The following is a 16583-nucleotide window of genomic DNA, read 5'->3' on the forward strand; positions in this document are numbered from 1 at the left end:
TCCAGCCCTTACATAACTGAGCAGGCTGCCTGTAGAGCCCAGGTTTATTCATGCCTGTGAAGTAATGTTTACGGTTGCAGGGCATTTCTCTCCTTTTTTCTCTGTTTATGAAAACAGATAAACAAAACCCAACTCCTTTCATAACCCCAATTCTTAAATAAATTCCAGGAATGGAAAGCTAAGGCAACATCCTGTAGATTTTTTTTTTCTTTTCTTGTGTATTAAGGATATCTGTTCAAATTACCGCACAATTGCACTCATCTCACACTCTAGCAAAGTAATGCTCAAAATTCTCCAAGCCAGGCTTCAACAGTGCGTGAATCGAGAACTTCCAGATGTTCAAGCTGTATTTAGAAATGGCAGAGGAACCAGAGATCAAGTTGCCAACATCCACTGGATCATCGAGAAAGCAAGAGTGCCAGAAAAACATCTACTTCTGCTTTACTGACTACGCCAAGGCCTTTGACTGTGTGGATCACAACAAACTGTGGAAAATTCTTCAAGAGATGGGAATACCAAACCAGCTGACCTGCCTTTTGAGAAATCTGTATGCAGGTCAGCAGGCAACAGTTAGAACTAGGCATGGAACAACAGACTGGTTCCAAATCGGGAAAGGAGTACATCAAGGCTGCATATTGTCACCCTGCTTATTTAGCTTATATGCAGACATACATATACATCATTCGAAATGCTGGGCTGGATGAAGCACAAGCTGAAATCAAGATTGCCAGGAGATATATCAATAACCTCAGATATGCAGATGACACCACCTTTATGGCAGAAAGTGAAGAAGAACTAAAGAGCCTCTTGATGAAAGTGAAAGAGGAGAGTGAAAAAGTTGGCTTAAAAGTCAACACTCAAAAAATGAAGATCATTGCATCTGGTCCCATCACTTCATGGCAAATAGATGGGGAAACAATGGAAACAGTGACAGACTTTATTTTTTTGGGCCCCAAAATCACTGCAGATGTGTTGGTGACTGCAGCCATGAAATGAAAAGACGCTTACTCCTTGGAAGAAAAGCTATGACCAACAAAGACAGCATATTAAAAAGAAGAGACATTACTTTTCCAACAAAGGTCCATCTAGTCAAAGCTATGGTTTTTCCAATAGTCATGTATGGATGTGAGAGTTGAACTATAAAGAAAGCTGGGTGTGGAAGAATTGATGCTTTTGAACTGTGGTGTTGGAGAAGACTCTTGAAAGTCCTTTGGACTGCAAGGAGATCCATCCAGTCTATCCTAAAGGAGATCACTCCTGAGTGTTCATTGGAAGGACTGACGCTGACGCTGAAACTCCGATACTTTGGCCACCTGATGCAAAGAACTGACTCCTTGGAAAAGACCCTGATGCTGGGCAAGATTGAAGGCAGGAGGAGAAGGGGACGACAGAGGATGAGATGGTTGGATGACATCATTGACTCGATGGACATGAGTTTGAGTAAGCTCCAGGAGTTGGTGATGGACATGGAGGCCTGGTGTGCTGCAGTCCATGCGGTCTCAAAGAGCCGCACACGACCGAGTGACTGAACTGAACAGACGGATATTAGTTTTGTTGTTATTGTTTGTTTTTTAAAGCTCTGATGCTTGGATTCAGACTCCACTGCTCTCCATAATTTACTGGTGTTATGGAATGAGAATTCTGCATGCTACAGTTTCCAAGACAGAATTTAAGTTACTCTTTCGAGGCCCCATTGGGAGTGATTTTTCATGCAGTCTTTGGTATAAACGAATTCTTCCACCTCAGTATTTCTATACAAAATAGCACACTGTCATCTCCTGACCTCAAAATTTTCATTTCCTAGGTGACAACAAGGTTCACAATTTCTTTCACTCTTTAACTTCTAAAAATTGTTGGCGATATTATTCCCGAAAATTGCAAAAAGCAAAAGAATTCCAAACGGATATTATATTTAAGTAGATATGCCAAGATAATGGAAGCTATGTACCCATATACAGAAGTTTTCCATGACACATAGTATAAGTGCTTTCATTGGATAATGTTGCTCATCTGTCCTGATCATTTGTGCAGAAAATACACCAGTATCAGACACAAAAGACTGAAGAAGATCTTTTTAAAGGTAAAATGAAAATAATGCCTATGTGGAGAAAACCATCTCCATTATTTGACAGTTAGTCAGAAGTCATGGTGGTATTGGATTTTAAGCTCTGGAAGGGTGTGGGAAGGACCATGTGTGGCTTTGGGACCATCATGTCAGTAATGAAAACTAGACTTGATCATGGTAGATTCTCAATAAACATTTGTCAAATCAGGGGACAATATTAGAGGTAACTTTCTGAAATGTATCCAAATTTCATGTGACATCCTTTTGCCATGCACATGCCCAGCAGTCTCACTTGGAAGTCTAAGTAAAATCTGGCAACACACCTTCACGTGGTCAGCCATTTTCCTTCTTGAAGTTTTCATGGTGTCATGTGGATATTATATCTCACTTCTAATCTAGTATAAGAACAAAGCTAGCTATTTTAAAACATCAGTTGACTAAATGATATGTGATATAAAGATAACCTGAAACGATATGCAAAGCACTTGGCAACATTAGGCCCTTGAACAGTTAATTTCCTTACTGAGAGAGGCTAGTCTGTTCTATATATTCTAAAGGAAATAGTTTCAAGGAATGACACAAGCAGTTTTGGCACAGAAATCTAGAAATATTTTAAAAATATAAAGCACTGAGTTCCATTTTTGGTTAAGCTGTAGGAAGTTGCAAGAGTGTTGTCCTCTCAACTTGCTAACTAGGTTGTCCTCTCAACCTAATAACCAACTAACCATAAGCTTAAGAGGAGTAGATTTTCTGAACCCATCAGGAGTTGAGGATACAAAAGAATCAAAGTAACCTAAATTCTAGAAAGAGGCCTTCATTGAAGAAAAGAAGTCTCTGGCTGTCTTTATCTCTGGCAGATGGGCAGTCACAAAGAAGAAAAAGCCTGTGAAGACCAGATTAAGAGGAACCAGAAGAAACTAAGAAATTTTAAAGATATGCTGTGGGCTTGCTTGACCCAAACAGAATTCCAAGTAGCCAAACCAGTTCTGGTTATTTCTGCTAGGGGCGAGTAGGTCAAAAGGTGGTGAGGGAAAAGACCAGAAAGTGGAAATACCCACTGAGGCACTCTCTAGTTCAAAACCTTCTGAAGTTGGGGAGCAGGGCAGAAAAAGGAAGAGCAACCAGTACAAGGTACTGGTATTTTAGCTGCCAACAGCCAAGACTAGAGAGCTGAAAGAAACCTCTCCAAGACTTAATGAGTGGAGAGAGCTCCCTGCCAAAAACAGCCTGGGAGAGGGAAGGAGAGCAAGAGATTGCCCAGTCACCCAAACAGCTGATGTTCTGGCCTTTAAGCAGAGGGAGGTTTCTTAGGGTTTGGAAATCTGGGACAGTGGCAGTAAAGCTCAAAGAGAGGAGAAAAGGCTACAGATCAAGAACTGTAGAAACATTTTTTAATGAAAAGAAATAAACACATACAATTAAAATTAAAAAATTGATTTTCCCCGCTCTGTTGCTGTTGCTAAGTCGCTTCAGTCTTGTCCAACTCTGTGTGACCCCATAGACAGCAGCCCACCAGGCTCCGTCGTCCCTGGGATTCTCCAGGCAAGAATACTGGAGTGGGTTGCCATTTCCTTCTCCAGTGCATGAAAGGGAAAAGTGAAAGTGAAGTCGCTCAGTAGTGTCCGACTCTTAGCGCTCACCTTCCACCAAATTTTTACTTGAGGACAAAGAAAATGAAGACAGCTACTAGTTCATAGGGTGGGTGCTGATACAAAGTTAAAGATACATATTTCTTTATCAGTGTATCAATACTAAAGATAAATACCATCTTACAGCTTTTTAAACAATTAAAAAGAAAATTTATAAATTGCATAATATAAAACAAGTAAATGAATAGTTAACTTGTCTCATTAAAAGAAATAGCTCTCTTTAGAATAGTCTTTCAGAGCTTACTCGATATACTATATAGATACATAAAATGAGTCAATTAATTTCAGATGCAAAAAGTAGGGGGAAAAAAAAAGAGAGAGAGAGGGTTGTAGGGTCCAACAGAGAAAAGAAAGCAAGTAGAAATTTGCTGCACCGCTGGGCCCTGCCAGAGTTGACACGGCTTGCAAGTGGATCAAGCTAGGCTCAAAAGGGCAGACTTCCTAACTCCTTCCAGTGTTGCCTGATCTTGGCTCTAGTTCTCTTGCCTCTTTCACATTCCGTTGTTTCTCCCTGGTCCGGATCCCGGGCCCTGACCCGGACTCGTCCTGGTCTCGACTTCTTTCGTTAAAGACCTGGAGGTTTTAGGATGGAGAAGTCCTTTTGCCTCCGGAGACCTCAACCTCGCCCTCTGTCGCCACCAAGTGTCCGACGGTCGGTACTGCAGCGTCAGGTCACGGTCTTACTGCGCTCGGGACGAACAGCTAGATAACAGACTTGCTTTGGGGCAACCAGGCAACCACCCTGAGGCCAAGCGGCTAGAGGCCTCTGGGAAGAGGTGACCCGCCCGGAATGGTCTCCCGGAGCAGAGAATCCGTACCCCGCGCTCGGAAGCCGGGTCCTCTGAGCCCTGCACTGGTGGGGCTCTGTGATGAGTTCCGTGATCCGCCCGCCGCCATCTCAGGCGCACAGGAGCTTTGCATTTACCCTAGGCCTTCTGGGAATAGTTGCAAGGAAGTAGTTGTTTCCGGACATTGGTCTGCGTCTTCCTTGGTCGATTTGAGAAATAATCTGTTTTCCTGGTGGGAAGCATGGTTTATTTGTGCCGGCAGCTGGGATTTATCTTTTCCTTTTATGGTAGAAAAAAAGAGCATTTTTAAACCTTTTGGAAAAACGGCCTACTTTAATTAGATCAGACTTGAAAGGAGGTTAAGTAAAGCTTTTGCGTAAGCGTGGCCGGTTAGCTCAGTTGGTTAGAGCGTGGTGCTAATAACGCCAAGGTCGCGGGTTCGATCCCCGTACGGGCCAGAGTTGGGTTTTTTTTTTTTTCTTCCCCCCTCTCCTTTTTATCCTTAGACCACATCTCAGGTGGAACGTGCTGCCATGCATCCACTTACAGATAGTCCTAATACCACCAGCACTGAACGATTTGATTGTGTGTATTTTTTCTTTATAAGAAATAACATACCAGAGTCAGGATGAAGAGCTTTCAAAGAAGCTTGAACAAGGTAAGGTGGCTGTATTTAGGAAAGAGGAAATAGGGAGAATTAGAGAATTTCTTGAATCATTCTGGAAAAAACTTAAGGCAATAATGTTTTGATATAGTTTATATTTCTGAAATGTAAAAACATCATTCCTCTGCATGGTGAGCTGCTCAGTTGCTTAGGGTATTGTTTTCATAGTGTTAAGGTCGCTGATTCGATCCCCTCGGGGATATATGCCTGGTGGTATTTCGGTTTCCTTTTTCTCAATACGAGAATATCTCAGGCTTGTTCGCGTAGCCTCAGACCAGCAACCGCGAATGCTCTGTGGTAAAATGGTGCAATGGTCAGCCTTTGGGTTGTATCTGACCGTTACTTCTGTGCTGCCACTTACTAAGCCATTTAAAACTCGTCTAAAAATTTTTGTTTTGAACGTTTATCATAAAATCTCTGGACTTAAGATTTGAATGATGAAAACGGGGTGTGCAGTGGGGGATAGGAGGGCAAGAGCCCCTGGGGCCGCTCTCAGTCGAAGCTCCTTGCTCTCCCTGTCGGTCCCTTTTCTTGAGTCTGGCTCCTGGCTCTCTGTGTGCCCAGCACGAGCCTCCTCCTTTTTCTCCCCTCGACCCTTGCACTGTCCCTCAGACTCCCAAAATATTTTTACTTTTTCTCTTGTTTAAAAGTACCCGGTTACTAAGAAAACATGCATGATATTGATTAAGTAATGACCTAAGTAATGTCTCAAGCACAGTTCCAGGGACATAGTGGGTGCTTAACAAGCTCAAGATGGCAAGGCCTTCCTCTGTTTCGGTCAGTACTGCATCCTTGGTATCAAAGCCAGCACCTGAAAAACTTTTTTTTTTTTAATTAATAAAGGATATCTATTACTCCATTGCATATTAAATAATATACTTACAGATTTGAAGTACAAGAGAGACTCAACAGGTCACTGCTATCTTTGGAGATGAAGGAGGCCACAGGCCATGAAATGTGGACATTCACTAGAAACAGAATAACTGTTAGCTGACAGCCTTCAAGGAATGAGAAATTCCTAGAGATTTATCAGTGCCCACTGTTCATAGTATGTTTGGAATTCTGGTGTTGTTTTGCCTGATATCAGACAACAGCAGCAGAGTACAGCAAGACATAATTTCAGTTACTTTCGAAATGTTACCTTGGTTGCGCTTTGAGTCTAACATCTTCTAGGCAATTGGCTTTCAACTGAGGATTTACATTACTTACATATGAAGCCTTATGAATATATAAATGTGTAGGACCTACTCCAGACTTACTGGGATGGCATAATCTGCTACTCTTCATGACTACCTGTTTTGCTTATATTCCTTGGGAAGTACATGGGTAAGAACTGCTATGGATAAACTAATGAAAATGAAACCAGGTTTCCAAGGAAGTATAAACAAGGTTTCAGGCATAATGCAGAACTACTTCTATGGAACTGAAAAGACAATGACTCTGGTAAAACTCCAATTATAATGTTTGATTTTTTTTTTAATAAAAGGGAAAAACCCAATGTGTAGGCCAGTGCTATGCAGTGACATTTTAGCTAGTAAACTCTGATATCATTTAACATTCAACAAATTGATTTATGATTTATTTCCTCAAAATATCATTAAGCTCCCAATTTCCACTCCCAGATGGTTCTACTAATGCACAAACAAATACAGTTTTGAGGGCTGTACAAAACCAAAATGATGTGAGTCTAAATTTGACATTCCTCTCTTACTTGTTCTCAGAAATAGAAATGAGTCTGATTCTAAAAATCTCTTATTAATTCTTTACCTGATGCTGATAACCAAACTCCATCGTTTAGCTGAAAATGTTGGATGTCACAGGTTAAGAGAGCTGAAAGTGAACTTCCAAGACAGAATTTGAAATTTTGCTCTCTATCAGGTACTGCAAGATAATTTGTGCTCAATCCACATACCAATCATTAGCAAATCCATCACTTTCTAGCCTTTACAGGAAACTTACTCACTTTTCCCTTCACCACAGATCTTCATATTGTGATGCTGGAAAAAGACTGTCCACATCGAAATAAGAATTTTATACAGGATTTACCAGTAATATAGATTGTTCAATGCATCTCCGAGATGTTTGGTGGCAACAACTCTGTTGAAATATAAAAACCAAATGAGAAAGGCCCCGCTGGGATTCGAACCCAGGATCTCCTGTTTACTAGACAGGCGCTTTGACCAGCTAAGCCACAGGGCCGCTTTTCTAACTAAGATTCAGTTATATGGTATTTGTAATATTTTCTGTGAAATGCAGCATTTTGACAGAAATGTACATGATTTTGTGACAAAGAGAACAAATCTATATTTCCAAACCCTATTTCTATACGAAAGCAGAAACTTCAATATATAAAAAATAATGCATTCTTCAGTGCGAGGTTTTAAAAATTATTTTACATTGGAGTGAAATTCCTATTTCATGGTTACTTTCGCCCTCTAGAGGAAATATTGGATATTGCCACACATTAAAAAATTTTATCCATTAATTCATTTTGTTCACAAGTGTGGTCACTATTGTACTTCAGGTAATTTACTAGGTACTGAAGATAGAACAGCGAACAAAACAAAAACTTCTTTATCTTTAAGATTTATATTCTAGAAACAAATAAATAAAGAGAGTTTTAAAAACTTCCCCCTCCAAACAAATGAGAGACATAAGCACCAGTTCCCCAATCTCCAGGTTACAGACTCCATGATGTTACTTTCTGAGCTAATTCACTGCACAAGAGCAAGATTACCATGCTTCCTTCTATTTTCTCTGACCTGGCACAAGAAAGCGAGCAAAGATAAGGACACACTGATGCAGAGGAGATTCTGCTCATTGCACCAGTGAGTTAAAACTGACTTGATCTCTGTCTTCATTGACGGTAAAAGTGGGTGAAGGATTCAGAGAAGTAAGGAAAATTAGGGTGCGGTGTGGTAAATACTTCCCGCAGAATGCAGGAGGCAGGAGGCAATGTGCAGGGTGTCTTAGCAGAGTGACGTGACCTCTCTTCCCAGTTTCCATGTCAGGTTGATGATTGCAGAAGGGTCTGTGGCATGTTGGCCAAATACAGCTTAAGGTGGGGAAGGAATAGACGAGACCATCTTTTGGAAATGTTTAAAGAACTTCCCTGTGTTTTGTGCTTTATGGAGAAGCATTGAAGGCTTATGCATTCACTGAGCACCCACAAAATGAAAGACCCTGGAGAACAGAGAAATCACTGAGATCCTGTGACAAATCTACCTGATTTCCTCTGGGCACCCACCAGCTCTTCTCTGCCAGTGTAGCCTGTGCCTAAGCTACTCACCCTTTCTTACAACAAAATTTATTCATTTCCTTTGTCCTTATGTCCTGCTGCCATTCCTCTCCTTACATAAACAAGTTTTCTAATTTGTTCATTTTGTATTATTTTGATCATACATATATATATATATATATATATATATACACACACACATGTATACCAAAATGATATTTTTGTTTTTTGAACACATAAATTTATATGAATGATATATTATATACTTATGGCTTTAAAAAGCATTTTGACTTTAAGATCCATCAAAGTTGCCTTGTGTACACTTAAATCATTGCTTCTAATTTCTGTGTAAAATTCCATAATGGGTATCATATTTCCTATCTGCTGTCCTTTTCCCCCTCTAATGGTTTGTACTTTTGAGGTTATGCTTAAAGGATTTTTCTCGCTACTAGGTTAAAAAATATTCTCTCTTAAAAAAGTATAGATTTTCTTCTTTTAAATTTGAAACATGATCTGTCTAGCCATATAGGGAAGTCTACTGGTTTTTTATATGACAGTCTGTTGGAGGTGTGTCTTCTAGTGCTTAAAGTTTTAGTTTAGTAAGGGTCTTCAGAATGTGTAGGTGGTCATGTAGCATCCTATACTTCCTTTAACTTAGCCTCCTTGTATTTTCATGAAATTAGGTATTTAGTAAAATTATGTGTTTTTCTTGTTAGAATATATATCTGCAAGGTGAGGGAGAGTTCTAACAACCCATCACAAGTCATAGCACATAAATAGTAAATTTTATGAAAATAATTGTTTCAATTATATTTTATGAATTTCCTATCAAAGAGCCTTCCAAAGATTTGTTTTTTGTTTATATTCTTGTAAGCTTGGGCCAATGTTTCATGAGCCTATGAAGTCAATCCTAGACTTTCCAAACTGTAAACAAATACTTTTTGGTTTCTTATCAGAAAAGATATGAGAACAAAATCCTGTTGCTGTCATTGGTGAGTGGGAAGGTTTTGAAATTAAAGTTTGTAAGTTGTGTATCTACTTAGGTTCAATCCTTGCTCTGGTACGTGAGCTTGTTTTTTTAATTGATCCTTTTCATTAAAAACTGGAAACTCCTTATGTTTGTTCCAGAAACCCTATGAGTTTCTGTCTTGTGCTCAGGCTCTTTGGTTATTTTTTGCTCTCCTATAATTCTATACCTTACCTCCAAAGCCTAGGAAAAAAAAATCCTAGTAGGCAGTGTTTAATAGGTATATCTTTCCACCATGGTCCTTGCCCACCATCAATTTGGTAAAACCAGACCAAACCCATCAGTTTTATGTCCACTGTAAATTAATTGTAAATAGAAATGAAAACTGAGAAGACCTTGAACAACTAGGATTATGTGGACCCTCAAACAACCTTCTCACCAGTGACTTAACTTCTAAAAGTCTCCCAACTCTTCACTAAGGCTCTGGAAATCAGGGCCCAGAATTTGAAGATTTGTTAGACCACTAATATATTACAAGGAAGGAGGGGAGAGGAGAGAGAGATTGTGTAGGAGAGGTAAAATCTCTTAGGGTTTCTGACTGGGCCTAAGAATTAAACTAGCATAAAACAGATTGATAGGAGAAACCCATACAAATTTTATTAAGCAAGTTGTACGTGGGGGCCCTCACAAGAAAAATGAAGACTTAAAGAAGCAATTAGAGTCCAACACTTATGTATTAGGTTGGACAAACATGAAAATGTGACAAGACGAAAGGGTTTGGACTAGGGCAGTTAATCGTGGAAAAGTAACTTGGAAGATAAGGGTTAGTTTAAGGAGGTTTTTCTTTTTTGGAAAGATTTCTCTCTGCTTGGACTCCCCAGTCTCTGTTAATAAGAATGCTTCTTTCTTCCTGGTACAGGCAGGGTATATTATATTTCATCTCCTGCTTTCAGAATCAAAAGGAAGGTAAGAGTGCCCTTTTTGGATCTGCTGTTTTTCAAGTGTGGTTGACTTTTAAAAAATCAACATATCAGAGGAGAATATTTTGAAATGGCATTCTCTGAACCCCTACAATTGAAAACATTTGTTTATTTTTTGCCTTCCATCTGCATTAATGCACAGATATCCTACGTTTAACCTAGCGAACAGTCCCCCGATTGTCTAGCTGTAACTCAGCTGCAAAAAAGAGAGGTCATGAGAGTGCTGCTAATTTTGTTTATAATTCTTTTGAAATAGATACATTTATTCAGCACCTGTTATTTGCTAGGAACTACAGCATGGTAAGATAAGGTGATGAGGTGTGTATACACAGGGGTTTTGATTGTTGCCCTGCTCTATACTCAGCACTTTGACAAGTGCTTGGCCCACATGTTCAACATACATACTCTTTGAGTGAATGGATAAATATAGATTAGTCTAGAAGTGTTCAAAGGGGCACAAATCAAGAATAGTGTGTTCACAAATGATGCAACTTGAAGATATTTTAAGCTTGTGTGAGAGTGAAATGCACTAGAAATGTAATTAAACACCAAAAGTTTCTGTGTTCAAAACTACCTATCTCTGAATCAATCATTATATTTGCTGATATATTTTGTGAGAAACTTTTGTATCTGGGGACAGAAGACCTACTAGCTCCTGGTTCCATAGTGTAGTGGTTAGCACGTCTGCTTTACACGCAGAAGGTCCTGGGTTCGATCCCCAGTGGAACCAGCTGAGAAGATCTACATCTTTTTTTTTTTTTCTTCAACTCCAAAGCAAACAGAGTGAGGTTTCAGCGTTTTGTAGATTAGACTTCTAATAGCTCTTTATGAAACAATATATGATTTTCCCCTGACTTCTCTTTGAGAGATCCACTTTCATATACTGCATAGCTCTGTGAGGCAGTGTGGAGCATCAGGTTGTCACCTATTTCTCCTTGACTTTTATAATGACCAGAGATAAATCTGGAAGAAAATGAAATCCACTGTAGAATCCTACATGAAACCTAAGAATCCATAAAGTATGAGTGTAAAAGAGAGCCATTATTGGCAAGTGCGGGCAGGATGCAGAACATTTGTCTTCTATCTCGCAAGGGCATTTCCAAGGCTGTCTCCATGGCAATGTTGCAAAAACAGTGAGGTGCTTATGAGCAATGCAGCTCCTGCCTGCCGTGACTCGGATTCGAACCGAGGTTGCTGCGGCCACAACGCAGAGTACTAACCACTATACGATCACGGCAAGCCATGAAGACACACCTGCCTCTGAGTTGTACCTCTGCTCTTTTCTCAGGAACATCCATTCCCGTCATCCATAGAAACAGGCACTTTGTTTCTGTCCTTATTTAGAAATGCCTTCTCAGTTAATTGCCTTACTCTCTCCTCCACTTTCCAATATCTTGCTCCTGGCAAACAAACCAAAAGGAACAAAAATTGTTTCACTTCGTGCAATTTTTCAAACATGATGGCTCCTCTCTGGGTTGCTAACACTTGTGAAATCACTACTCTCACTTCCACTTCTAATCCATGCACATTTCTTGCTTAGTTTTACAAAGTGTAGTCCTCAGACCTCCAGCTATGGAACAGGGAGGGTGGTTGCTTTGAAGTGAATCCTACTGATTCCCATTTTTGGCCAAACTGGTCAGAATCTTTGGGTGCTTGGTGTGTAATCTGGCCTCATACCAGGTGCCAGAAGTCAGTTCAAGGCAACGAATATGGATCGATTCTGCCCACACATCTGTGAGTTCAGCCCGCCAGGACTCATCCCGCCCAACTGAAACTGTCAGAAAGTGTGGTGTCTAGGGTCCACACATCTCATTGAAACTACTTTCTCCATTTACCTAGGTTTAGGTTGCCAGAGGGGAAAGTGCTTCTTGTGTGGCCTGGAAGCTCTATGGTCCACCCCCAACCCCTCACAGATGGCTCTGCGAATATTGACCCTAGGGTCAGAGTCCTGGAGTGCTCCTTCCTTGGTAGGAAATGATTTCCCTTCTTCTCTATACCTGGTTAAATTTCATTCCTGCTTCATTCAGCTTTCCACTGAATTCATTGGGGAAGCTTTTCCTGACCTCCTGTCTCCATACAACATATTCCTCTCAGTCTAAGTCAAATTTTATTTTCTCTGTTCCATGATCCTTTTTTTTTGCTTTTTCATCAATGTCCCTATATCAGTTTTTTATGATTAATTAGTTACTGGAGTTATTCTAAATTAATGTCAGTCTCCTCCCTTCTTCCCTCCCACCCTCACTGTGTTCCAAGAGGCAATAACTGTCTTGTTCAATAGTTTAGCGCCAGGGCTCCACGTTAAGTTCTTTATGAATATTGTTTGGCCCCACAATGAATGAATGAATATGCAGAGATTCCAATCCAATGCTTTATGAAAGCAGGCTCCCAACAGCATGTGGCCAAGCACATGACTTTATTGTGTGTGGAGGACGTTAGCAGGCAGGGCTGTGGGGAGGAAAGGATCAATAGAAAATGAAAGCAAATAGTTCATATAACAGCAGCTGTCCATAAAAAGCTTCTCAGCAGAGCCAAAATGATGTCCTTAATTTTCTGAGATTTTCTTTGTCTCCTTCCTTCTAGATCACACAAAGCCATCCTCATTACTGGCAGGTTTGCAGAAGAATTCCCAGTATTAATTTGATCTGGGAAGAGAGGTAGGGATTTTCTGTCTCAAGGAAATGAGCTCAGTTAAGTTGAAGGAAAGAAAATGCTGCTCTACAGGGAATGTAGGCTGCTTCTGTCTCAGGCTTGTGTGAGCTGGACCTCTCCTTCCTTTCTTTCCCTCAGGGACTTCCTCTCACCCTATTTAGAAAGCACCCTATTTACGGACACAAGTGCTTTTCTGTATTTTCCGTTGTGGTGTTTTTAGCAATGGGATTGATTTCCATGTGGTTCCCTATACAGAGGGAGAAAAGCTAATCCTGTTGCTAGTCCGTGGTGTGGCACTGTTGTAGCCACGCGCTCTGGGAAACAAACTCACTCAGAAGGAGACAATGCAGGTAGTGGAGTGCAGTTTATTACACCAGCGGGCCCAAGGCAGAATCTTCTCTTAGCCAAGGACCCTGACCAGCATTTGTGAAAATCTTTTATACCTCATGTGTGGTGTCCGAACCCACCACCCCAAATTCCTTGAGACTTACATAAACAAAGGAAGGGTAAATACAATCACAATAACCCCATCATTCATGTGTTATGTGTTCAAACAGTTAATAATCAATAAGCCCAAGGTTACATTCCAAACAGTTAATAATCAATAAGCTCGAGGTTACTTTCCGATAGATACGGAAAAATTTATGACCTGTCCGGAGGCAGGGGTGATCAGTGTATGTTTTCTCTTAGGTGATGAGTAACCTGGATATGATCTTCAAGAATCCCCTGTCCAGAGAGGGTCTTCTCCTTCTGTTGTAGTTTCCATAGGCACTAAGCACAGAGTTCAGAGTCCATTGGAGAGGTGGCCAAGCATGATCAGCATGAACAGGCCTAAGATGGAGTCCAGGCCCTGTGAATTCCCTCTTCAGCACAAAGCTTAGAAAATGGCCTCTTTTCTTGTGCTTTTTATTTCTGAAAGCCTTTCTGAGAGTTCTGTCTGACACATTTACTACAGTGGTTCTGAGTAGGAAAAAGAGGGTGGCCTATGCAACTTCTTAGCTCTATGCTTATCAGTGCCATGGACTTTTCTACTTCTGATTTTCTTAAGTTTTCTATAACAAGATAAACTTAAAACTTTCTCTCTTACTTAGGGGTATAGCTCCAGGAACCCTACCATCTCCCTTTCCTATATTATTTTTAAAAAAATCTCTGTAGGGGGCACTTCCTGGTGGTCCAGTAGTTAGGTTTCTCTGCCCTTTCTAAATCTAGCTTGTACATCTGCAAGTTCTTGGTTCTCGTACTGTTGAAGCCTAGCTTGAAGGATTTCGAGTGGGATTTGATGACAGAACTTCCACAGGACTGGGAAACAGAGACTCCTGGAGGGCACAAGCAAAACCCTCGTGCACCAGGACTCAGAAGAAAGGAACAGTGACCCCACAAGAGACTGAGCCAGACTTGCCTGTGAGTGTTTAGGAATCTCCGGGGGAGGTGTGGGTTGACAGTGGCCTGTCGCGGGGTCAGGGGCACTGGCAGCGGCAGTCCTGGGAGGCGGTTGCCATTACCTGTACCATAGAGCATGTAGTCTACTATAGTGACTGCAAAGTCTAGGACTGGGCCGCCTCAGGCCAAATTACAGGGAGGCAGCACAGTCCCAGCCATCAGTGGAAAACTGGATTGAAGATTTACTGAGCATGGCCCTGCCCACCAGAGCAAGACCCAGTTCTCCCCACAGCCAATCTCTCCCATCAGGAAGCTTGTGCAAACTTCTTATCCTCACCCATCAGAGGGCAGGTAGAGTGAAAACCACAATGAGAGAAAACTAACCAAAATGATCACATGGATCACAGCCTTGTGTAACTCAATGAGAAAATTGTGTTGCTGCCTCTCCTTCAACCAATTCTTTTTTATAACCTCTTGGTAAATTCCCTATGACCAGTTAACAAAGGGTTAACAATCCTGGGCCTGTTTTGATTGACTTTGTAGAGCATTTTGGCACTAGTAGAACTGCTTGGCTGTGTACTGCAACTTATACCTCCAACTTAGAGATGGGAGGCCTTGAGGGCAGAGGCAGAGAGGGACAGTGAGCCAGTAAATATGGCATGGTTAGTTTATGGGCAGGGTAATTGCATAGGCTAATGAGTAGATTATTCCAATTATTTTGGGAAAAGGGCAGAGATTTCCAGGAATTGGGCCACCACTCACTTTTTGGCCTTTTACAGTTAGCCTCAGAGCTGTCCTTGTGGCTCAGCTGGTAAAGAATCTGCCTGTAGTTCAGGAGACCCTGGTTCGATCCCTGGGTTGGGAAGATCCCCTGGGGAAGGAAAAGGTTACCTACTCCAGTATTCTGCCCTGGAGAATTCCATGTACTGTATACTCCATGGGGTCGCAAAGGCTATCGACTTCAGTATTCTGGCCTGGAGAATTTCATGGACTGTGTAGTCCATACGGTCACAAAGAGTCGGACAATGAGCATATGAGGCTCAAAGTCTACTGGAAGTTGAATCTTCCAGGGAGGCAGATTTTGAGTCGCCTTGACTGTCTACACAGGAGTGCATTAAATGAATATATGTATCCCAAAGAAATAGGTGCAAGGATTTACACGAGATTAAGAAAATAACTCTAATCGACAAGCTAATTTCCCATTAGGATAAATCCTCAAGAAAATAAAAGTAATTAAGCAGAACTCAATAATTTCACATGATAAAAACTATTCTTTAGCCAGGTCACTTACTCACAATGTTCCTCAAAGGATCTACTATACTCAGTTTTATACTACATGTTTTCTAAAAGTAACCAGTGCCTGCCATATTGACTACGTAAGAACACTACTAGGCAACATTAGGGTTATCTGACTTTCAAGAAGTTACCTGTTGATTCACCTCCCAGTTTCTAAGTAAGCGTCTCGTGAATATACTAGTCCATGTGAACATCAATTCAGACCGTATTTTGAAACGCAATCAGAATTGCTTCACACCCTCAGTTAAGTTCTTGTAAGCTTAGCACTCGAAATGCTCAGTAATCACAGCTTTTTTTCTGACAATGTAGGTTGGCTCTGAAAAGAGCCTTTGTTTTTTTTCACCTTTCCTAATCTATTTGGCCTTGTGGTGGGTCTCAGTTTTCTTAGGTAGCAGCACGGCCTGGATGTTAGGTAAGACACCACCCTGAGCGATGGTAACCTTTCCCAGCAGCTTGTTGAGTTCTTCGTCATTGCGGATGGCCAGCTGCAAATGACGCGGGATGATTCGCGTTTTCTTGTTGTCGCGGGCAGCATTACCCGCCAGCTCCAGAATCTCAGCCGTCAGGTACTCCAGCACCGCCGCCAAGTACACCGGGGCTCCAGCACCGACCCGCTCAGCATAGTTGCCTTTGCGGAGCAAGCGGTGTACGCGGCCTACGGGGAACTGGAGTCCAGCCCGCGAGGAACGGGTCTTAGCTTTAGCACGGGCCTTGCCACCTTGCTTGCCACGTCCAGACATTTCCACTCGTACCGCTGCAGCGCAAGTAAACTTACTAACATAAATCTGCAAGTGCTGAGCCTTTTATAAGGCTCAGCCTAATTGGGCGCGAAAAAGAAGACGTGTCATTGGTTAGATTAGTGGGTTTCATTTTTAACCAATGGAAATGAGAAACTGGGATTCTTCCG

General features: G+C 41.3%; 1 protein-coding gene and 4 non-coding genes across 5 annotated transcripts; 2 read left to right on the forward strand and 3 right to left on the reverse strand.

The window, feature by feature from the left end:
• The first annotated feature begins 4886 nt into the window (after positions 1–4886).
• TRNAI-AAU (transfer RNA isoleucine (anticodon AAU)) lies at positions 4887–4960 on the forward strand. Its single transcript has one exon. It is a non-coding gene; the product is annotated as a tRNA-Ile (tRNA).
• A 2331-nt stretch (positions 4961–7291) lies between these two features.
• Positions 7292–7365, reverse strand: TRNAT-AGU (transfer RNA threonine (anticodon AGU)). Its single transcript has one exon. It is a non-coding gene; the product is annotated as a tRNA-Thr (tRNA).
• A 3643-nt stretch (positions 7366–11008) lies between these two features.
• On the forward strand, positions 11009–11081 carry TRNAV-UAC (transfer RNA valine (anticodon UAC)). Its single transcript has one exon. It is a non-coding gene; the product is annotated as a tRNA-Val (tRNA).
• Positions 11082–11516: 435 nt separating this feature from the next.
• TRNAH-GUG (transfer RNA histidin (anticodon GUG)) lies at positions 11517–11588 on the reverse strand. The gene has a single exon. It is a non-coding gene; the product is annotated as a tRNA-His (tRNA).
• Positions 11589–13347: 1759 nt separating this feature from the next.
• LOC145518497 (histone H2A type 1-H-like) lies at positions 13348–16449 on the reverse strand. The gene has a single exon (XM_081523152.1). It carries the CDS (start codon positions 16414–16416, stop codon positions 16030–16032), a length of 387 nt encoding a protein of 128 aa, XP_081379278.1. The 5' UTR covers positions 16417–16449; the 3' UTR covers positions 13348–16029.
• Positions 16450–16583: the final 134 nt, after the last annotated feature.

This window comes from Giraffa tippelskirchi, chromosome 8 (assembly GCF_054371585.1).
Source record: "Giraffa tippelskirchi isolate mGirTip1 chromosome 8, T2T-mGirTip1v1.2.pri, whole genome shotgun sequence".
Lineage (NCBI taxonomy): Eukaryota > Metazoa > Chordata > Mammalia > Artiodactyla > Giraffidae > Giraffa > Giraffa tippelskirchi.

Coding starts and splice junctions, on each gene's coding strand:
- LOC145518497 (XM_081523152.1), bottom strand. CDS start 16,416: ATGTCTGGACGTGGCAAGCAAGGTGGCAAGGCCCGTGCTAAAGCTAAG.